Source organism: Papio anubis, chromosome 14 (genome assembly GCF_008728515.1).
Source record: "Papio anubis isolate 15944 chromosome 14, Panubis1.0, whole genome shotgun sequence".
NCBI lineage: Eukaryota > Metazoa > Chordata > Mammalia > Primates > Cercopithecidae > Papio > Papio anubis.
Genome location: NC_044989.1, coordinates 101786154 through 101808190, shown reverse-complemented (window position 1 = coordinate 101808190; position 22037 = coordinate 101786154). Strand labels below are relative to the sequence as shown.

Below are 22037 nucleotides of genomic sequence, written 5' to 3'. Positions count from 1 at the left end.
CCCCCGGGGTTGGATTTGTGAACAGGGTCTAGGCAGGTTTTTAAAGGTGATTTCAAATTGCAACCTAGTTTTAGAACCACTGTTGTGGGTAGTTGGGATACTGAAGGCATATTGTTAATGATTCTACTTGTATGTTTTGCTAATTCAAAGATAAGCATTTTTCCAGAAACCAGGATTTAGAATCCATTTGCCATTGGCATCATAACATTTTAGGAAACAACTTTAAAATGACATACTATTTGTAGCATCTTAAATTTAATGAAATTAATGTGGCAGTACGTCTTTTAAGTTTCTGCCTACATCTATGTTGAATATAGTTGTCTTCTAAAATAATTGATTTTTGGTGAGATAACCAGATGCATATTTTAACTCATTTGTAATGGCCCTGTTTTACCTGGAGCCAAGGTTCAGAAGTAAAGTTCCTTAAGGTATCAATAACAAAAATTTGTATTAATAGTTCAGTCCTAAAGCAGTGTTGCTGGGATTATGTTTCACCAGCATTTGCAAGCTGTATGTTAAATGCTGCCATAAAGAGGTCTCTGAAGCCCCACTGGTGATGTAGGGCACACCCAAGGTGGGGCTGAGAAGTGTACCTAGTGTTGGCACCACCCAGAAACCATGGATGGGCAGCAGCAACGTCTCCTGCTTACCCATTCACTGCCACAGTCTACAGCTTAAGACACTTAACTACAAGGTAAAAGAAAAGGACCAAGTAAATACAAAAAGTTTCTTATTAAAAAACTTGGAGGCCAACATTGAAAGCATGGTTTGTACACAACATTTTTGGAAGGACATGTAAAGTGAATACAACCAAATATATTAAAATGGTTTCAATTACCAGCATTGAAACAGTGCAAAAAAAAGCCAAATACAATTGCACAGATAGTGGACTCCCTTAGATCTTGAACGTGAACTTGATTCCTGACCTCTCCCATTGTCATTCCAAGTGAAAAATGAAAGTATGGGGCTCTCTTAGCTTCTTGGTTAGTATGATACATCGTGTTCATCTGAGCAAAATCACACTACCATCACAGCAGAAGTGCCCATTTCAGCCAATCTGGTAAAAATTGCAAGTTGGCACCAAGTGAACCAATGGATACCCTAGGGCGCTGACAATTCTCAGAGAATACATAGAAATGCTTGAGGGTTGTGTCGGTTCCCCTGGCCAGTTTGTCAGGTTGTTTATCCAGATGCCCCATTTGTAAAGTAGACTGAAATCTCGGTTTAGGGCTGACCCCAAGAAACAGTCTGGTCCGTGCTTTGGTATGGCAGACTCCAGTGTGCATAGCAGCTGCTATCTTGCTACAAGTTACTCAGCTTAAGTTCAGACTGTGATTGGTGGCTCATTTCAGAAGTTTTGAGATTGTACTGATTGATCTTGGCATTTTCAAGTTTGGATTTCATGTCCAGTGGCTTTTCAAAAAAGTTTACTAATGATTGTTCAGTCAGAAGTGAAGCTAAAATATGTTCAAGGGAGACAGTCCAGTCCGCTTGTGCCTCCTCTGGAAATGCCTGGGAGTCCTGGGGTGTCTTCCCAGTGTCTGCAAAAACCGAGTCCTCAGGAGAAGGAGCTGAGGCCCGCAGCTCCTCCCCACACTCCTGGGAGCAGCTTCCAGAGCTGCTGCTTCGCTGCCCCACCTCTCCGATCTGCAGCAGCAGCGTGGTGACTGTCGCGATGGCTTGGTACAAATCGTTTTCTTCTGGATCTTCATGGAACATACTGTACAGAGTTTTACAGAACTGGATAAATTCTCTCTGAAATTGAAATAAGTCTTATGTAGCAGCAGAACCAGGGTGGAAGTGTCCCTTTTTTTTTTTTTTTTAACATGATACCTGTGACCTTTGAGAAAACGACAGTACTTTTGAAGACACACAATATAAGAAAAGGTAGTCTCTGCCCTTCCACTCTGAAAACAAGGTGATGATTCCTGGGACTTTCAGCACACACTTGGAAATGGGTAGACCTTCCTAGAGGATGTGCACACCCTTTAACAAAACAATTCAAGAAACCACAGCAGGCCAGGCACGGTGGCTCACGCCTGTAATCCCAGCACTGTGGGAGGCTGAGGAGGGCGGATCACCTGAGATTGGGAGTCTGAGACCAGCCCAACCAACATAGAGAAACCCCATCTCTACTAAAAATACAAAATTAGCTGGGTGTGGTGGCACATGCCTGTAATCCCAGCTACTTGGGAGGCTGAGCCAGGAGAATCGCTTAAACCCAGGAGGCCGAGGTTGTGGTGAGCCAAGATTGCACCATTGCACTCCAGCCTGGGCAACAAGAGCGAAATTTCATCTCAAAAAAAAAAAAACCACAGTAATGTACAGATTTATCTGTAGGGATCTTTAAGCTAGAGTTTATAATAGGAAAATACTGGGAACAGCTGAAAGCTATAAAGTTAGGGCGTGTCCTATGGTGGGAAGGCCATGCAGTATCTAAATGTAAAATGAAATGGAACAGTAATGCCTGGTTTCTCAGTGTAATCTGAGACACTGCTGCTGAAATGGAGAATATGTAATGTGAGGACAGGTGCTTCAGGTGGAATCTAGCTACACAATCATTCCAAGAATAGAAAAATGGTTGGGTATGGCCGCGCGCGGTGACTCACGCCTGTAACCCCAGCACTTTGGGAGGCCGAGGCGGGTGGATCACGAGGTTAGGAGATCGAGACCGTCCTGGCTAATATGACTAAACCCCGTCTCTACTAAAAAATACAAAAAAACTAGCTGGGTGAGGTGGCAGGTACCTGTAGTCCCAGCCACTCGGGAGGCTGAGGCAGGAGAATGGCATGAACCCGGGAGGCGGAGCTTGCAGTGAGCGGAGATCAGGCCACTGCAGTCCAGCCTGGGCGACAGAGCGAGACTCTGTCTCAAAAAAAATTAAAAGAAAGTTAATTCTCTGCACTGAAGAAAGTCCATACCTGGCTCATTTTGGGCAATTCTTTCTCAGTTTTATCTTTTTCTTTGGCTAAATCCTTAATCATTTGCTTCAGCTGTTTCTGATAATCAACTGCATCACCTTGAAACAAAGGAAAACAACATGTAGTTTAATTTAAATAAGTTCAGTGAAAGCAAAAAGGAAACTGTAGGAGAGGGAAGCAAGGGGGTGAGGAATTCCACTAAGCGAATTCCGTACAAAACTGGAAAGCAAGAGATTCCCCTGGAGAGTCAGTTGGTGGTAATTGGGAGACTTCTGCTCTAAGAGGACACATGAAACAGCAAACAGGAGGAAGGAACTTGGTGGTGGGGGCAAGGGGCAGCCACCCAGCAACACCCCCACTCAGAGCGCTTCTGGCCTCTAAAGGCACTGAGTTTGGTGATAATTCATTGGATGAAGGGAAAAGGGCTGCTACAAGAAGAGGGGTGAGGGCAACCTCGGTGCCTCCTGCCACTGCAGTGGTATGCCCAGAGGAAAGCAACAATGAAAAGAGGTACGTGCCATTGGGTTTCCCGAAAACCAGGGGTCTTGACGTTGACAACAGAGGATTCTTCAATGGCGACTGGCTGTCTCGGTCATTTTCAGTGAGTGCTTAAAAAAAGATAAAGAGGTTAAATTAAACAAATTTTGTGCCTTACCAAAACTGACAGTAAGGTAGCTTTTTAGGCAACTAAACACTAAGCCAGCAGCTCCCAGCCTGTGGACTCTAGTTTTTGCAGGGTCCATGAACCCAAACTCACACCAAGCACTGTTCTGGATACCCAGAGAAAATAAAATGTCCCCCATACCAAGTGTGCCTTTTCCCAGAGGTATGTGAAGACTGTTGTAATTAACAACATACACATTCATAGGGCACTGGTAATACCAATTTGGAAAAAATGTATATAGTGAAATCCCATTTTGTAAAACTAAAATATATCCATGCACATATAAAGTACTCTAGAAATACTAAATCTCTGGATGGTGGAATAATTGGTAATGATTTTAAACTTCTCAGGATAGTATTTCTCTATAATGAACACATACTGCTGTACTTACACAGTTTCTTTTAAAAGTTGAAGAAAAGCTTCAGTGAATTCAAATCTGCGTCTTAGTATTAGGAGTGTTTTTAAGGATGTTAAAAATAAAACTCCTGGAACCCTCATATATTGACGATGGGAACGTAAACTGGCTCAGCCACTTTAGAACAGTCTGGCAGTTTTTTAAAAAGTTAAAGTTAGCATTTGACTCAGAAATCTCACTTCTACATATACACCCAAGAGAACTGAAAGTGTTCACATGCAAACTTGTACACAGATTGTTCATAGTAGTATTGTTCATAGTAGCCAAAAAAAAAAAACCCAAATGTTGAATGAATTGATGAACAAACAAATCGTGGTATACCCATACAATGGAATATTTGGCCATTAAAAGGAATGAAGCACTGACACATGCTACAGCATGGATGTGTCTTGAAAACATCATGCTAGGTGACAGAAGTTGAACATGATACAGCAATTCCATTTATATGAAATGTCCAGGACAGGCAAATCTACAGAAAGCTGCCTAGGGCTGGGGAAAATGGATTTATTTTTAGGGTGATGAAATGGTCTAAAATTGTGGTGATCGTTGCACAACTCTGAATATACCAAAAAAACCCATTGTACACTTTAAATGGGTGACTTGCATGGTGCATGAATACACTTCAATAAAGCTGCTACAAAATAACAATTATCGGGGGATGACAGGGAAGGTTCCCCATATTTTAAAAGGTTTGGAACTTATTCGTAAACCATTTAACTGAAAATAAATTAAAGGCAAAATTCAGCTGTGATTCAACAAGCTTCCACAAGATGGCAGCAAAGCTTTAGAAAGCTACCCTTACTTTTCCCAACTTTGCCCAAAACGAATTCTGTGCAGTGGCACGTGTAAGAATCCACTCAAACGCAACAGGAGGAAAACTGAAAACCCTGAATGGTACCTGGGGCAGTCAGGATGGAAATGGATTTCCCAGGGACCAGTGCTGGGATGCCAAAGAGCTTGGCGTACCACAAAGTAGAAATGTGTATACAAGTCACCAAAAAAATGTGATGGGAGCCATAGAAAGGCAGCAGTTAATCCAGGGGCTGGGCAAGTGTCCAGAAAGGAGGCAAGTAAAGTATTGACAGTGACAAGGAGCTGAGGGGCCAAAAAACTCCCAGAGCGGAGCCTCCCAACCTCTGCCGTCACGGCATATGCAGAGAACATCACCTGGACGTGGAACTCAATGAAAATACTCATTCCATGATCTTTTGATGATCAGAAGGATAGGATACTATGCGTTATGGGAAACAGTAAATACTAAGAATACATGCAATCTTTAACGATCCTTTCAGTCTTTTCACATGGGAGATTTGGACTGTTTAAACATGACCTTATTTTTACATTCCTATATATATGTAACCTGTAATTCAAGAGTATAAATGGATTGAGAGGCAATTTCTATTAAAGTGTTCATTGTGTCTCACTTCAAGTACTACACAAGTTAAAATCAGATAAAGGGTTTACATTTGGTCCCCTGAAACCCCCATCTCAGACATCTGTTTGAAGGTAGTAGGTAACTTCATTGCTCCAACAGATACCACCAGCAGGAAGATCTCTCCTTTATGGACTTAGGGACCTTCATTACACACTGTATGTTTTCATTTTCTGTATCATTGTCATTGCCACTGCCATCTTCCTCACTTTCTAAATGGGATGCCTGTGGAGGCGACAAGCCAGTTCCACCACAAGGGTCTTCTCTCTAGTAGAAGAGTTCACATACGGCTTTGAACACAGTCTAGCCTTCAGATGCAGCTGAGACATTACAGTAATCATCAAAATAATCCCATCTCCACCATGCCTATTTTGCAAAAGCAGTATAGGGCCTTCCTCTCATCCCTCCATAGTGGTTGAAAACAGCCATCAAATTATAGCAGCGAGGCCTTGCATTTGGATTAATTAGAAATTCCAATACAGCCAAGTCATTGATAGGAAAATCAACTAAGGTATCTAACTTGTCTCTCAATGATCTACTGTAAGAAAAATCACTTGAGATGCAACAGCTACTGGAGGCAGGGATCATACATCCAATTTCTTAGTGGCTTCTTGATGACTTGGATACCAGGAATCTTTATCACTTAGTTTTCTTTTGTTGAAAAGGATCTAAGGCAGTCTTAATTTCGCAAGTTTTTTGTTTTTGTTTTTGTTTTTTTTTTTAAGGAAGGTTATATTCTATGTTTCCATATTTTTCAAAATCTTCTATGGCATTTTAACTCAGGATCCCAGTCCAAAGCCAGAACAGATCTTTCATCTAGCCCAAGCTGCCCATCATTGAATCAAACATGTCTGGGATAATTTCTGATGTAGCTGATATCAGGACTGCCTGTTAAACTGGAATGTAAACTACCATTTTTTGTGCCCTGTGAGACGCTGACCTTTGCAAATTTCCTCAACACATCATCCATTTTTGAAATCATTATCTCTTCCAGCTAAGTCTTTAGAATGACTTCTCTGAGGGAGGCTCTTAAGCCTGGCTAGATTCACCATTTAGCCAAAATGCTTCCATTTCACCTGGTGAGCCTTCTTCCCCTATGCCGTTTGGGCCATTCCCATTATTATTTTGGTCCTTAGAACACTGTAACCATCCCTCAGTTTCTTGGGTTCCAGCAGATACCTTGACATATTGGCACATTCTTAAAAGCAAGAGCTTACAGAGTTATCTTCAGTATTGTTTCTTAGCATAGTCATAAGAGACGCCTGACCAAAAAGTGAAGAATCAAGAGAGTGGGTATAACTTGAGTGTCAAACTTCTCTCTTAGGCAACCAGTAGTTACATGCTCTCTATCTTTGGTCCTATTGATGTTAATTTTAAACACCTCCCATTGCATAATGCTTGTAAGGTTTTTCTCCACAGCAAATATTCTGTGAAATCTATTATTTTATAGTCATGTGTCACTTAATGAGAGGAATACGTTCTGAGAAATGCATCATTTAGGTGATTTTGTCATTGTGCAAACATCATAAACTGGACTTACACAAACCTACATGGTGTAGCCTTCTACACACCTAGCCTATAAAGTCTATTGTTCCTAGGCTACAAACCTGTACAGCATGTTACTGTACTGAACACTGTAGGCAGCTGGAACACAATGGTAGCTGTGTAGCTAAACATATCTAAATGTAGAAAAGGTGTTATAAAAATATGGTATAAAAGGAAAAAAATGGTATACCTGTATAGGCCACTTACTATGAATGGAGGCTGCAGGGCTGGAACCTGTTCTGGACACATCAGTGAGTAGTGAGTGAATATGAAGGCCTGGGACGTTACTGCACATCTGCCACAGACTTTATAAATGCTTACACTGCACTGAGTTCATTTTTAAAATATTCTTCTTGATCTTCAATAATCAATTAACTTTAGCTTACTGTAACTTTTTACTTTATAAACTTTTTGACTCTTTTGTAATAATACTTGCCTTAAAACACAGCTGTGAAAAATATTTTCTTTATATTCTTTATATTCTTATTCTATAAACTTTTTATCAAAAAAAATCTTTTTAACTTTTTTGTTAAAAACCAAGACAGGCCGGGCGCGGTGGCTCAAGCTTGTAATCCCAGCACTTTGGGAGGCCGAGACGGGCGGATCACGAGGTCAGGAGATCGAGACCATCCTGGCTAACACGGTGAAACCCCGTCTCTACTAAAAAATACAAAAAACTAGCCGGGCAAGGTGGTGGGCGCCTTTTAGTCCCAGCTACTCGGGAGGCTGAGGCAGGAGAATGGCGTCAACCCGGGAGGCGGAGTTTGCAGTGAGGTGAGATCCGGCCACTGCACTCCAGCCTGGGCGACAGAGCGAGACTCCCTCTCAAAAAATAAATAAATAAATAAATAAATAAATAAATAAATAAAAACCAAGACAAACACGCACATGAGCCTAGGCCCACACAGGGTCAGGATCGTCAATATCAGTGTCTTCCACATCCACGTCTTGTCCCAGCTGAAGGTCTTCATGGGTGGTAACACACACAGAGCTGTCCTCTCCTGTGATAACAGTGCCTTCTGGAATAGGACCTGCGTGAGGCTGTTTTACAGTTTACTTTTTTTTTTTTTAAATAAGTAGAAGGAATACATGCTAAAATAATGATAAATAGTATAGTAATTACATAAACCAGTAACATTCATTATCATTACCCAGTTTAGGTGTTGTATGTAATTTTATATGCTAGACTTTTATACAATGGCAATAGAGGTGTTTACACCAGCATCATCACAAGAACATGAGTAATGTGTTTTGCTATGGTGTTTTGCTAACAGCTAAGAATTTTTCAGTCTCGTTGTAATCCTGTGGGACCACCGTCATATATGCTGTCTATCCTTGCCTAGAACGTCCCTATGTGGCACACAATGGTATATATTTATCAGTACCTACCATTTACTCTGTAGATACCCTTGGCAAAGCAGACCATGCTGTGCAAAGATCTTGTATATTTCCAATTGTACTACATAGGTTTGGAAAGCAGATCCATTCTAACAGATATCCATGGTACATCACCTTATCACAGGCGAGACAGGGTCAAGTGACAAAAAGGATGTTACCAAAATCTTGGCACGCTCAGGACTCTTTAATATTAGTTTTCATCCTAATACTAATAGTGAAGCAGCTACATGCAATCCCCAATTAGGTCTTCAAAACGATGATCTCTTCAAAACAGACTGTCACCATCAGTGAGAAACTGAACAAGCAGCGGAAAGCAAATGGCATTTTTTTTCTACTTGGTAAAAAGTCATTATAGAGGATCTGAACGGCTCCAGTGCTCACAATTCTACCTCAAGCACATGTTCATTCTATGTATCAACCCCTTTTTCACTGACAAATGTAATGTTGACAATTTTTTTGGCTAATGGGACTAGATTTGGAATCCAATCAATACTTTTTCATATAAAGTATTTCAGAACAAAGCTTTCCCTCATTCATACACCAATATTGCTGTACTAATCTATAATTATGTTTGAGAACTCAAATTATAACCCTGACTCAACATCACTAATGAAGCATTTGTGACCTCCTTTTTCTCGAAGTTCAGTTTTTGCTTTGAATTCCTGTTTTGTCAGTATGTGTTAATATAACGTCATGTGCTCTTTCAGTTATCAATTAAGTTCATTCAGGTTTTCAACGTTTTAAATGCTTTTTTTTAAAGTCAATAATTACCCTTAACCAACTGCAAATTGGAATTATTCAAAAGATTTCTCCTTTTAACTCAACTTCTTGACAAAACTCATCCTTTAGACAGCAGATATACTGGGTTATGTATAAGACCTCAGAAGGGGCCGGGCGCGGTGGCTCAAGCCTGTAATCCCAGCACTTTGGGAGGCCGAGATGGGCGGATCACGAGGTCGGGAGATCGAGACCATCCTGGCTAACACGGTGAAACCCCGTCTCTACTAAAAAAATACAAAAAACGGCCGGGCGCGGTGGCTCACGCCTGTAATCCCAGCACTTTGGGAGGCCGAGGCGGGCGGATCACAAGGTCAGGAGATCGAGACCACGGTGAAACCCCATCTCTACTAAAAATACAAAAAAAAAAAAAAATTAGCCGGGCGCGGTGGCGGGCGCCTGTAGTCCCAGCTGCTCGGGAGGCTGAGGCAGGAGAATGGCGTGAGCCCGGGAGGTGGAGCTTGCAGTGAGCCGAGATCACGCCACTGCACTCCAGCCTGGGCGGCAGAGCGAGACTCCGTCTCAAAAAAAAACCAAAAAACAAAAAACAAAAAACTAGCCGGGCGAGGTGGCGGGCACCTGTAGTCCCAGCTACTCGGGAGGCTGAGGCAGGAGAATGGCGTGAACCCGGGAGGCGGAGCTTGCAGTGAGCTGAGATCCGGCCACTGCACTCCAGCCTGGGCGACAGAGCGAGACTCCGTCTCAAAAAAAAAAAAAAAAGACCTCAGAAGGAAACCTCTATTCCTTCACAGAAAGCTGAACACAAAGACTGGAGCAGCTCCAATTTTATTAGTCAACATTTTAAGGACATCCTTTAATGTGGATTCATGCTGGCAGGCAAACCTTTCAGCCTATCTGTGAATAAAAGAGCATATTCCCTGAATCTCAGAGTTCGCAGAAGGAACTCATAGGCCTGCTCAGTATACAAACTTACAAAAGAACCTCCAAATTGTCTCATTTTTGTGTGTCCATTTTCAATGTTAACTTTCTCAGAAGTTTGTTATCATGTTTCTTTCCAAGGAAAATAAAGTTCTCCCAGGAAGTTCTCCTCTGAAAGTCCAGTTAGTATAATTTAGCAAAATGACCAATATCCATAGGCTTATCGATCTGCAGTGAAAACTGTTGGATTTCATCATCTTCTGGAATACTCTTTATCTGTGTATTACCTGACATGGTACCAAATCACATCTGTAATATTTCCTTCCTAGTTCCTGTGCTAAATAGTGTTACAATCACCAACAGCCCATAAAGTGAGCCCTCCTGGAAATGGATGAGGCCTTGGGCCTCGGCTCTTCATTGCTTCCTGAGCTGCAGCAGACGCCTTCACAACCAAGCTCACAGGAGACACCCGTCTCCTATGTTACCCTGGCAGAGGGCCGGGCCTGCTCTACACGGGCGGGTGTTCCAGCAAGGTACTGACGTTTTCTACCCTTGCCTCTTCGACAGGCAAATAGTAAGACTTAGGTGAAGAGAATTCTTTAGGCACACAAATTCACATTTGATGTAATCTCATTATACTTCCTGATCTGTGATTGTAAACTTTCATTTCGTAACTAGTATGTCTGTCCCACCTTTAAAAAGTTTTTCATTATGAAAGTAAGTATTTGTTAGAATTAAGTCTATTTAAATGATAAGAACTTAGATATGAGTCTGCATGGCCTCAGGAAAATGATGTTTTAAAATAGAGATTTTAGGCTGTCTGCACTCTTAAGGCTTTTTTGTCGTTTTCTTAAGGCTTTTTTAACTGCATCAAAAATTCAGATACGAAACATACACTAAAAAATACATCATGTCTTAATTTCCATTGAACTTGATTTAAATTCGGAGTCACACAGTATGAATATCACAATCAGGTATGTTCAAAAAAGTTTGAACAATTGATTTTCTGAAACCATGAAGGTACAAATGCTTTTAATAAATCAATGTAATTAAAATGTCTTTTAGAAATAAACTTACTTGGAAACAAGTAGTAATTCATTAGAAAGTTAGATGAAGAGGCTGGGTGTGGTGGCTCACACCTGTAATCCCAGCACTTTGGGAGGCCGAGGCGGGTGGCTCACGAGGTCAGGAGATCGAGACCATCCTGGCTAACACAGTGAAACCCCGTCTCTACTAAAAAATACAAAAAATTAGCCGAGCGTAGCGGTGGGCGCCTTTTAGTCCCAGCTACTCGGGAGGCTGAGGCAGGAGAATGGCATGAACCCGGGAGGTGGAGCTTGCAGTGAGCTGAGATCACACCACTGCACTCCAGCCTGGGCGACAGAGTGAGACTCCGTCTCAAAAAGAAAAAAGAAAAAAGAAAGTTAGATGAAGAATCAAAAATCAATCTTAGATAATTCAAAAGCCAATTATAAATTTTAAAATGTATCAGGGTGAAATGCTATCTGTACTAATCTATGCAACTTCTCTGTAAATCTAAAATTATTCCAAAATAATGTTTATTTCCAAACCAAGATAAAATAATAGAGTAAAATAAAAACAATCATATTCTATTTAAGAATGCCAGATACAGATAATGACAATTACAGAAAGATAACGATGATGATGATATGATGAAGATCAACAATTACACATGCCTTCTATGTTACTAGAAAAACATTTGTTTGAAAAATAAGGATAAATTAAAACTCAATGTATATTGGCATGAAGGGCAGAAAACATCAGTGATGCTAAACAATTTGCATTTATGATCAGCTGACAGAGAAAGGGAAACAAAAAATAAATAAATAATAAAATAAACAATTTGCACTCAAATCATAATAGTGCACATTGTCAATGGGGAGGTCAAGGAGGGACTGTGTGGCCAGCACAGAATGCTCACTGGGGACAGTGTACATGCCTAAGGTATCACATGCCAGTTCAGTAAGGGCTGCATCCAGGAAGTAGACCCAGAAAGCCCACAAGTTATGTCCAGGTGCATCTTCAATGTTTGTACCGTAGTCCCCCCTCATCCAAAGTGTTAAACTGCACGCTGCTCTGAGTAACATTTTGAAATCTTGCGCTGTTCCACTCCATCCCAGGTCAGACGTGAATCCTCCCTTTGACCACTATCTCCACAAGGTCTACACTACCTGCCTGTTACTCATTAGTCATCTCGGTGATCAGATTGAAAAAATCTAGTGTATATAGGATTTGGTACTATCCACAGTTTCCGGCATCCACGGGGAGTTGCGGGGGTGCTTGGGACATATGTACAGTGGATAAAGGGGAATGTGTATGTGCATTAATAGCTGAAAAAGCCACCAGGATATCATGGCCCTAGAAATCCCCTCAGCACCCACCAGCCTCCCCAGGCACCATCCAACACCACAACCACAACCACAACCACAACCACAGCACTGCGGGGGCAGAGCCCTCTGGGATTTCTGATTCATCTGTACTAGTTTTTAAGATCCAAGGAACACCTTTTAGGTTTCTTTGGTCTTGTTCCTGTCAACGTCAAGTCTGATCTCATAGATACCGAAATGGCTTCCTTTTCCTGGTTACTAGTGCTGTAATTTGTAGGAAACATGGTCTGATGCACTAGAAACATGAAATGTTCTTCAGACTCAGTAGCCTAAAATAAACAGTCTGGCTCCCACACACATTCCACAGGCCAGCGGTTCTGAAGCCGTCCTCAGACCCAGCGCGGGGCCAGGAACTTGGTTGAAACAGGCCTTCCAGGGGATTCTGGTGCACACTCAAGTTTGGGAGCTCCTGCTAGAGCTGTGCAGCGCAGAACTTCAAACCTGCGGCCTGAAACCCCAAGCGAGAAACACGTGTTGCCTCGAGCTTCAGTAAACTTCAACAACGGAAGAGCTTCAGAGTCATGCACAAAGCTGGTACTGTGTTTAAGCAGAGCACAGTCTGATTTTGCTACTTGGACTTTCTTACCTGGAGGGATATGAAGCCTGTATAATAGTTTAATTTTCTCATTCATTTCTCCATTATACATAGTATCTGCAAAAATTTTAAAGAGAGCGAGTGAGTTGATGCCAATGCTGAAAGTCCATTTGTCAGGACACAAACTCACTGTGGAGAGAACAGTCGGGAAAGTCAACACCTGCCACCCCCAACTCCCCTGCCCCAGACACACACCATGGTAGCAATGAAAGTGTTAAAGGTAGGGCTGCTGACTGTGTGAGCTCTAAGGAACTTTGGGAATGTTGTCTGGCCTCATACCTTCCAAAACATTTTAATGTTATGGACAAAAGTTAGGAACATGGCTCCCAACAAGCCACCACCACATCGTGGGTGCCAAGGAAAGCAAGGTAAACAGCCCCGTATGTAGAAAGCGTGGGCCCCTCTCTCATCCCCCTTCAGAAAGTAGATCCTGAGAGGAGCCTGAAGAGTGGTATTTCAAAATCCTAAGTTCATGTCAGGCCAGTCACAAAAGTGTTACACCGTGTGCATCTGCCTGCTCCGAAGATCCACTTTGTCTTCTGTTCACAGACCCACACCCCAAAGCACCTCACTGTGAAATCCCACAGAGGCATACCGAGGCAGCTCACAAACGCCTTGAACTCGATGAGCTGGTCCATGTTGTCATCCAAGAGCCTGAACGTCCTTTCAGCAAGGATCTCCGTGTGGGCCCCACAGGTCCAGGGCGAGACTAGCTGAAACAGGTGTGCAAACTGCCGGGCGTCTATGCGGTACTGCTCGGCATAGGGCCGGCTGGGGTCGTGGCGTGAGGCCGTGGGCCTGGGCTGCTCCCAGTAACAGCTCATCATGTGTTCTCTCTTCAGACAAGACGGGGAAAGGGAGCTCTTACCACTTTTTGAACAAGCCACATTGTAACACAAATAATAAATTACTACAATCTCATCACTCTAACTGGGTATGTAAAAGTGTTCCCTTGTTACCCTGACATCCTTGCCCACATGAACATGTAATTTTGATGTTGGTTTCTTTATTTTTCTTTGTTCTGGTTTTTTTTTTCTCATTGTGGTAAAATATACATAACGTAAAATGTACCAATTTAACTATTTTAAAATGTACAGTTCAGCTAACATAGTTTTCTTTATAGAAGACACACAGTTTTTATTCTGATATTTTCACTTAAAATCGTACTTTTTTGGCCGGGTGCAGTGGCTCACGCCTGTAATCCCAGCACTTTGGGAGGCCAAGGCAGGTGGATTGCCTGAGCTCAGGAGTTCGTGACCAGCCTGGGCAACATGGTGAAACCCTGTCTCTACTAAAAAATACAAAAAATTAGCTGAGTGTAGCAGTGTGCACCTGTAATCCCAGCTACTCGGGAGGCTGAGACAGCAGAATCGCTTGAACCTGGGAGGCAGAGGTTGCAGTGAACCAAGATCGCGCCACTGCACTCCAGTCTGGGCAACCAGAGCGCTTTTTTTTTCTTGAGATGGAGTCTCGCTTGGTCACCCAGGCTGGAGTGCAGTGGCGCAATCTCAGCTCACTGCAACCTCTGCCTCCCAGGTTCAAACGATTCAGCCTCCCGAGTAGCTGGGATTACAGGGGCCTGCCACCACACCCAGCTAATTTTTTGTATTTTTAGTAGAGACGGGGTTTCATCGTGTTAGCCGGGCTGGTCTCGAACTCCTGGCCTCAGGTGATCCACTCGCCTTGGCCTCCCAAAGTGCTGGGATTACAGGCATGAACCACTGCAACTGGCCCAAAACCATATTATTTGAAAATCAAAAAGGAGTAGCCAGATCTGTAGGATACAGAAGGAACTAATAACCCTGCCTACCTGTGGAAAGGACCCCAAAGGTGGAAATGAGACTTTTTATTGCATATTTTTAATACTTTCTGAATTCTGAACCACATGAATACATTAACAATTTTTTAAATAAAGTTTTTTTTTTTTTTTCCCTGAGACGGAGTCTCGCTCTGTTGCCCAGGCTGGAGTGCAGTGGCCGGATCTCAGCTCACTGCAAGCTCCGCCTCCCGGGTTGATGCCGTTCTCCTGCCTCAGCCTCCCGAGTAGCTGGGACTACAGGCGCCCGCCACCTTGCCCAGCTAGTTTTTTTGTATTAAAAGAGACGGGGTTTCACTATGTTAGCCAGGATGGTCTCGATCTCCTGACCTCATGATCTGCCCGTCTCGGCCTCCCAAAGTGCTGGGATTACAGGCTTGAGCCACCGCACCCGGCCTAAAGTTTTTTTTTTTTTTTTAAGGTGAGTTGAAGTCTTGGGAACAGACTGAAAACTAACAAAACCAGCCCTGTCACTGAGGACCAGGTGATCCTCTTCAGAATGCATCATTTCCACCCATACTAAATGACTACATTGTCTCTTTGGGCATCCCAATTCACAAAAGTCTGAAGTAGTTCCCAATAACTGCAGGGTTCTTGATGATTTCAATGTCCTCTGTCCACAGGATGGGACAAAAACAAGGGCAGATGCCATAGTCTGCAAGCTCCTATCCTCAAATAGAGACCAAAATGCCATTTATCATTTTACTGTCATATTTACTGCAGCCATGTTATTTAAACAGTCATTACAGAATCATGAAAATATCCACAAGAACTTTTAAGTGTGAAATAAAGGTCTCATAAATTTCTGTTCCTTAAAACCCAAGGCACACCATGAATTTCTATGTAGAGTCGTGTACACTGTCACATCAACATCCCATAAAATGCAGAAGAAACGGTTGTAATGCACAGGCCCAGGACAAATACTAGTTTACGTAGAATCCCACAGAAAAACAAACCACTATAAAAATAGGCAAAGGATATGAACAGGTGATTCAAAGAGTACACAACTAGCCAATAAACATGAACTGGCACTCTACCTCATTAATGAGAAAACAAGTTTAAATTAAAATGAAATGCAATTTTCCACTGGACTAGAAAATTTTAAAAGATCCATGATATTAAATGCTGGGTGGGTGTGGAGTGTGGGGAAATGAGTCCTCTTAGACACCATCAGTGGGACTATAATTTTTTTTTTTTTTTTTCTTAAGACAGAGTCTCACTCTTGTTGCCCAGGCTGGAGTGCAGTGGCGTGATCTTGGCTCACTGCAACCTCTGCCTCCCAGGTTCAAGCAATTCTCCTGCCTCAGCCTCCCAAGTAGCTGGGATTACAGGTGCGTGCCACCACGCCTGGTTAATTTTTGTATTTTTAGTAGAGATGGGATTTTACCATGTTGGTCAGGCTGGTCTCAAACTCCGGAACTCAAGCGATCCACCTACACTGGCCTCCCACAGTGCTGGGATTACAGACATAAGCCACTGTGCCCAGCCGGAACTGGCATTTGAAAAAATTAAAAATGCTTTAGCAGTATTGACTAAAGTTGGATATATACGTCACCCATGAGCCAACAGTTCCACTTCAAGGAACACATTCTACAGAATCAGCAGCACTGGGGTCCAAGAAATGCACAGGTGCTCAATGTCAAGCAGCAACAACCGGAAGCAACACAAATGTCACTCGAGAGATGAATGATTAAATATATCAGAGTTCGGCCCTACAAGGAAACTGCAATCACTAAAAAAGTATGAGAAAAGATCTATAGATTCTCATATAGAACAAAGTTCATGATATATGGTCAACTGAAACAAAAAAAAAAAACCTGCAGGTCATTATATATACCATAATTTCTCTTCTATGTGGGAAAGAAAAGTGAGTGTGTGTGTGTATGTATTGTAGGCATGTGTGTATAGACAGACATAAGAGGGAAAATTCTGGAAAGATATGCAAATTGTTAACTGTAATTACCTGTACAGGGAGGGCAATAGGGACACGATAGGTCCTTTCCTTTTTTTTTTTTTTGAAATTTTTATTTATTTATTTTGAGACAGAGTTTCACTGTTATCTCCAGGGCTGGAGTGCAGGGGCTGTGATCTTGGCTCACTGCAACCTCCACCTCCCACGTTCAAGCAATTCTCCCGCCTCAGCTTCCCAAGTAGCTGGGATTACAGGTGCGCGTCACCACGCCCCGCTAATTTTTGTATTTTTAGTACAGACAGGTTTTCACGATGTTGGCCAAGCTGGTCTCGAACTACTGACCTCAAGTAATCCGCCCACCTCGGCCTCCCAAAGTGCTGGGATTACAGGTGTGAGCCACTGCACCCAGCCACTTTCCTTTCTTGCTTAGAAGCTTTTTCTTTTATCAATGGTAAGAGTAGGTATAATTTTATTTAGCTTTGTGTCTTTCAATTAAACTTTGAAAATAAGTCTTATGCAGAACATGAAAGGAAGCAAAATAACACTGAAGAGACCAAATGCTCTCTAGAGCACAATAACCCAGCAACACTGGGTGAATTTCACTGCTTAGCAGTACGAACGCGTTTGTGGAATACACAAGGCACTGTTTCAGGTCCCATGCTTCCTGGAGTAGCTTATGCACCAAGTCTGTATTTATACTGTTCACATCCTACTTGTGGAGATAAAGTAATGAAGCTGTTCTCAATTTGAGAGAAAAGGAGATATCACAGACCTGAATTTGTGTGATTTAAAGAATGGCTTTAAACTAACAATAAAAATACATTTTCTCAAGTACCAACCAACACTGTTCGTCCTTCATAGGAAGGACAGAAACAGGAAACAAGCATGGTTGGCTCTGAAGGCCTTCTTTAATCTTTCCTATGAAACATGAACGATGTGGCTGGTACTTAACGAAATTTGTTTTTATTGTGAATTTAAAGCCATCCTTTAAATTACATAAATTCCGGCATGTGAAGGTTCCTACTCTCTCAACTTGAGAACAATTAGCCCTAAATAAGTAAAAGTCTTTTTACGGCAAAAAACACAAGCCAAAACTCACATAATTTGTTTGCCTACTTTTATGTTCCTAATATTCCCTGTTTTCCTTCCTTGACAAAAGCCAAAATAAGGCTGGGGGGTTGGGATACCAAGTAACCGGTGACTTCATATTTTTGCCTTCACACAACAAAGGAAACAATAAAACGTGCAAACATGTTGTTTACGGGAGAAAGCGGCCCGCTAATTCTCACCACATATCCTGCTCATTAGGAATGAGGAGCACAGGAACCTACCAACCAGCCCAACAATCCCGTCAGTGACTGCAGGGAAAGGCCTGCTCCATGGCCTCCGAAGCCCTGAACTGTGCTGACTCATTTCAGTGGTGCCAGGAACCTGAGCTCAGGAAGGAAAGGGGCACGGAGCCCCCACCAGGACAAGCTGGGGCAGCCGCACTCCTTTCCCTGCCAGGCTTGCTTTCTGCCACTGCACTTCCTCCCCTTCTCTGCCAGGGTAGCAAGAGTCCACCACCGTGCCTGCCTCTCTTCCTCATTTCCATTCACTGTTTTCAGCAAGAAAACTCTAGCAAACATGCCTGAAGATGTTCTTTGCAGGATGATTCCAGGTAAATATCCAAATATTAAAATTCTCATTAACTATATTAAGTATTAGCTATATGACAGATCGTAGAGTTATTTAAAATGATTAAGACTATACAGCAACATGGAAGAATGTTAAGGAACAATAGAATATGAACTTGCACGCATACCTGCCACACAAATATGAAAATATGCACACATGTACTGTGGGGTGGGGTCACAAGTAATTAAAAAGTGTATCAGGTGATGATTTCAGTAAGGGTCACCGTTTCATCTCCTGCAGACTAGGACCCAGAGCCTGCGCTCAGAGCAGCAGCGAGCAGAGTAGATCACAGCAACGAAGCCCTCCCAGCAGAGTGCAGCTGCTTCAGTGCGAGGCCAGGCCTGCCGGGCTGCCCAAAGAGCACCCCGGCTCCCTCCTCCCACGTTCCAGGGCGGAGGGTGGGGAGAGAGGTTTCTGGGTAAAAGTGAGTAGGCAGGCTAAGACAGCTTCAAGGGGGGCAGCTCCAGCCTCTGTTCCGCAGAGCCCTGCAGGCAGCTGCACGCTGGCCCCTGGGCAGGCTGGACACCACAGCTCGGGCCAGCTCAGGGCCTGGAACCCCTCATCCTCCCAGAGCTGCATACCTTGAATAAGTCATAGAGCTCCTCCAGGTCTTCAGGAAGAATTGAGACTTCCGGGATAACGACTCGAAGCTTGAGGAAAGAATAAACAGCAATGGCATGACATCTAGGCCTGCACCCCCGGGAGTCGGGGCAGGAGGGGACTCTTCCTCCTGAAAGGGACCCAAGGGGCCCATGCACCAGCTTCCCTCCTGCAAAGGCTCTTTTCTGACATAAAGATCACTTCCAGGTATCTTTCCCAGGTGTTTCATCCTCAGTTTCTTTCCAGTTCACACATCAGTGCCTAAGGACAAACCTACAGAGCTCTAATGGAAGCCAGGAAGCTAGCAGAGAAAGAGCACGAGCAGGAGGAGCCTTCTGAGCGCCAGCTAATGCCCCTGCGGGCCCCCTGTGCTAGGCACTATAGACCCCAACCTCATTTAACTGCGCAGCAGGCACTGTTATCCCCATTTTACATGGGGGAAACAGGCTCACAGTGTTGAGTACACCACCTGGCTCCAAAGCCCACATTGTTTCTACACTACTTCACCCCTACATTGTTAATATAATGCAAAAAACAAAATTCATTTTTCAAAGCTGGCATTCTAATGACGTGACCAAAAAGGACACACACTTCCAGGTTGGCTCCCCAATACCGTGAGCACCAGCGTGAGGCGTCTGCTACCCACCACGTTCTGCTTTGTGGTGTCCTCGTGGCCTTGGAGAACCCTGATCCTGTGCTTGTAACGCAGGTGTTCGATCTGCTCCACAGACTGGTCTCCAAATTTCTGCAGGGGAACAAGGGACCACCTGGCTCAGTCCCATGCTCATCCAAAGTGTGGAAACAGGAAGTGGCCCAGGAACCTCCCCCCCCCCCATCATGATTCCCAGGGGGTTGGGGGCTACAACGGGGCATGGGACGGGGGTTCCCGTTACCTCATAGGAATCCCGGATCAGGTCTGAAATGTCAGTCACAGGGTAGGGCTCCTGGTCGTCGGAGAAAAAGGCATGGTGGCTGCCAACTGGGGGCCCTGGGCTGTCCTCATTCTTAATGTGATCTAGAAACCTGAACACACCGCCCCGTCAACACCCAAGTCCATCCTCATTCGGGTACCACACAACACGTGCTGCCTTCACAGTGTCAGACATGCCAGGGCACTTCAAACACCAACACCTGGGAGGAGGGCAAGGCTGCAGCTGCTCTGCTCATTTTAGAGAAGCGGGAGGCAGCCATGAAGCCCGGCTTGTGGATCGGGCTCCACAGGTGGCTTTCCAGGCCTGAAACTCTCCAGTGAAGTAAGCCCAACATTCTGCGCATACATGCAAGGTTAAGCTTCCATCATGCTCTGAAAAAGAACCCCCTCTTTCAATGTCATCTGACTTGCCCTCAGCTCCTAGAAAGCCCAGCTCTGGTGCTCATCCTAGTGGGCCTTTTCCCTCACTGCTGCTCACTAGCCTTATGCAGAAAATGTCTGCAACCTCTAGCTGGCTGCCTGACGCCCATGATGCCTGGTGCCCCCCAAGCCCTGTTCAAGGCCACTGTTGAGTCCATGTAAATGCAAGACATTTAATCTTCTTAAAGAAAAGCATTTACGGCCCTGCTCTTCCTGGACTCTCTCACTGTGGAAAGGAGTGAGGGACGATGTCACCCCCTTCACCCCATGCCTGGGACAGTGCCACATGGCAAACTGGCTCGGGGAGGCCACAGAATGTCAAGAGGCAGAGTGGAACAGAAAACCTCCATAGGGGCCAGGTGGTGACTCATGCCTATAATCCCAATACTTTGTGAGGCCGAGGTGGGTGGATCACTTGAGGCCAGGAATTCAAGACCAGCCTGGCCAACATGGTGAAACCCTGTCTCTACTACAATTATAAAAGTTAGCCGAGCGTGGTGGTGGGTTCCTGTAGTCCCAGCTACTCGGGAGACTGAGGCAGGAGAATCATTTGAAGCTGGGAGGCGGAGGTTGTAGTGAGCAGATTGTGCCACTGCACTCCAGCCTGGGCGACAGAGTGAAACTGTCTCGATAGAAAAAAAAAAACAACTTCCCCACGGACAGCCCTACTGGGCACGTGCTGCTGCCTCCTCCATCTCTGGTTGGCCACAGAGGCGCAGCGGGGCCCACCTGCTGAGGATCATCAAGGCCTGGCCATCGTCCTTGCTGCTGCACAGGTCCTCAGCATTGGCCTCAAGCACAGCCAGTCCCAGTTGGAAGATGGCTTTGATGCCATCATAGAAGAAGCAATCTACCACATTCACCGCACTCTCTAGAGGCATGATGCTGAGGAACAGGGTCAGGAACCACGAGAGAGAGACAGATGCCAGGGCTGAGAGGTCGTTCATGTGCTCCGCCAGTTCTGGGAGGTGACCCTTGATGAGCTCCTCAAAGACAGACTGGTCCACTTGCGCCCCTGGAAAAGGAAGGCCACAGGGCTCTAGCTGGGGTGAGACTCACTCTCTAAGGTCAGTCTGAAATTAAAATCGCTCTGAGGTAACCAGAACAAAGAGATGGAATTTGAGTCCAGAAAAGCATCCATGCTTAGTTCATTGATTCTGACATTTAGACCAAGGTAATTCAATGGGTAAAAAATAGCCTTAAAAAAAAAATACTGCTTGATCAGCTGGACACTGGCATGGGGGAAATAAAAAAGGAACACTAGCCCCTACCTCACACCATACAGAAAAACACATCTGAAATAGACCATAGACCTACATATAAAAGTTAATACTGTAAAATTTTTAGAAGAAAATTTAAGAAAAATATATTTCTTATGACATAAAAAGTACTAACCATAGAAAAAATTGTAAACTGGACTTCGTCAAAATTAAAACTGCTATTCTACAAAAGACACCATTAATAAAATGAAAATGCAAGCTTCAAACTTTGAGAAAATATTTGCAATCCATATGCCTGACAGAAGTCTTTTTTTTTTTTTTTGAGACGGAGTCTCACGCTGTCGCCCAGGCTGGAGTGCAGTGGCCGGATCTCAGCTCACTGCAGGCTCCGCCTCCCGGGTTCACGCCATTCTCCGGCCTCAGCCTC

General features: G+C 43.9%; 1 protein-coding gene across 6 annotated transcripts in view; it reads right to left on the bottom strand.

The window, feature by feature from the left end:
• Positions 1 to 713: 713 nt before the first annotated feature.
• TBC1D8 (TBC1 domain family member 8) overlaps positions 714 to 22037 on the bottom strand; it is a 132673-nt gene continuing 111349 nt past the window's right edge. For 2 of the 6 annotated variants that reach the window (XM_003909037.4, XM_003909036.4), the window contains exons 12-20: positions 21120 to 21405; positions 19933 to 20062; positions 19686 to 19784; positions 19021 to 19089; positions 13630 to 13870; positions 13026 to 13091; positions 3440 to 3529; positions 2922 to 3019; positions 714 to 1755 (exon numbers count right to left, since the gene is read on the bottom strand). In XM_003909037.4, coding sequence (XP_003909086.1) covers positions 1303 to 1755; positions 2922 to 3019; positions 3440 to 3529; positions 13026 to 13091; positions 13630 to 13870; positions 19021 to 19089; positions 19686 to 19784; positions 19933 to 20062; positions 21120 to 21405 — 1532 coding nt within the window. In that variant the 3' untranslated portion in view covers positions 714 to 1302. Of the gene's footprint in view, positions 1756 to 2921; positions 3020 to 3438; positions 3530 to 7184; positions 7212 to 7865; positions 8019 to 13025; positions 13092 to 13629; positions 13871 to 19020; positions 19090 to 19685; positions 19785 to 19932; positions 20063 to 21119; positions 21406 to 22037 lie in introns of those variants that run through there. The other 4 variants (XM_021925121.2, XM_009184793.4, XR_002516792.2 and 1 more) reach the window with 3 other exon arrangements.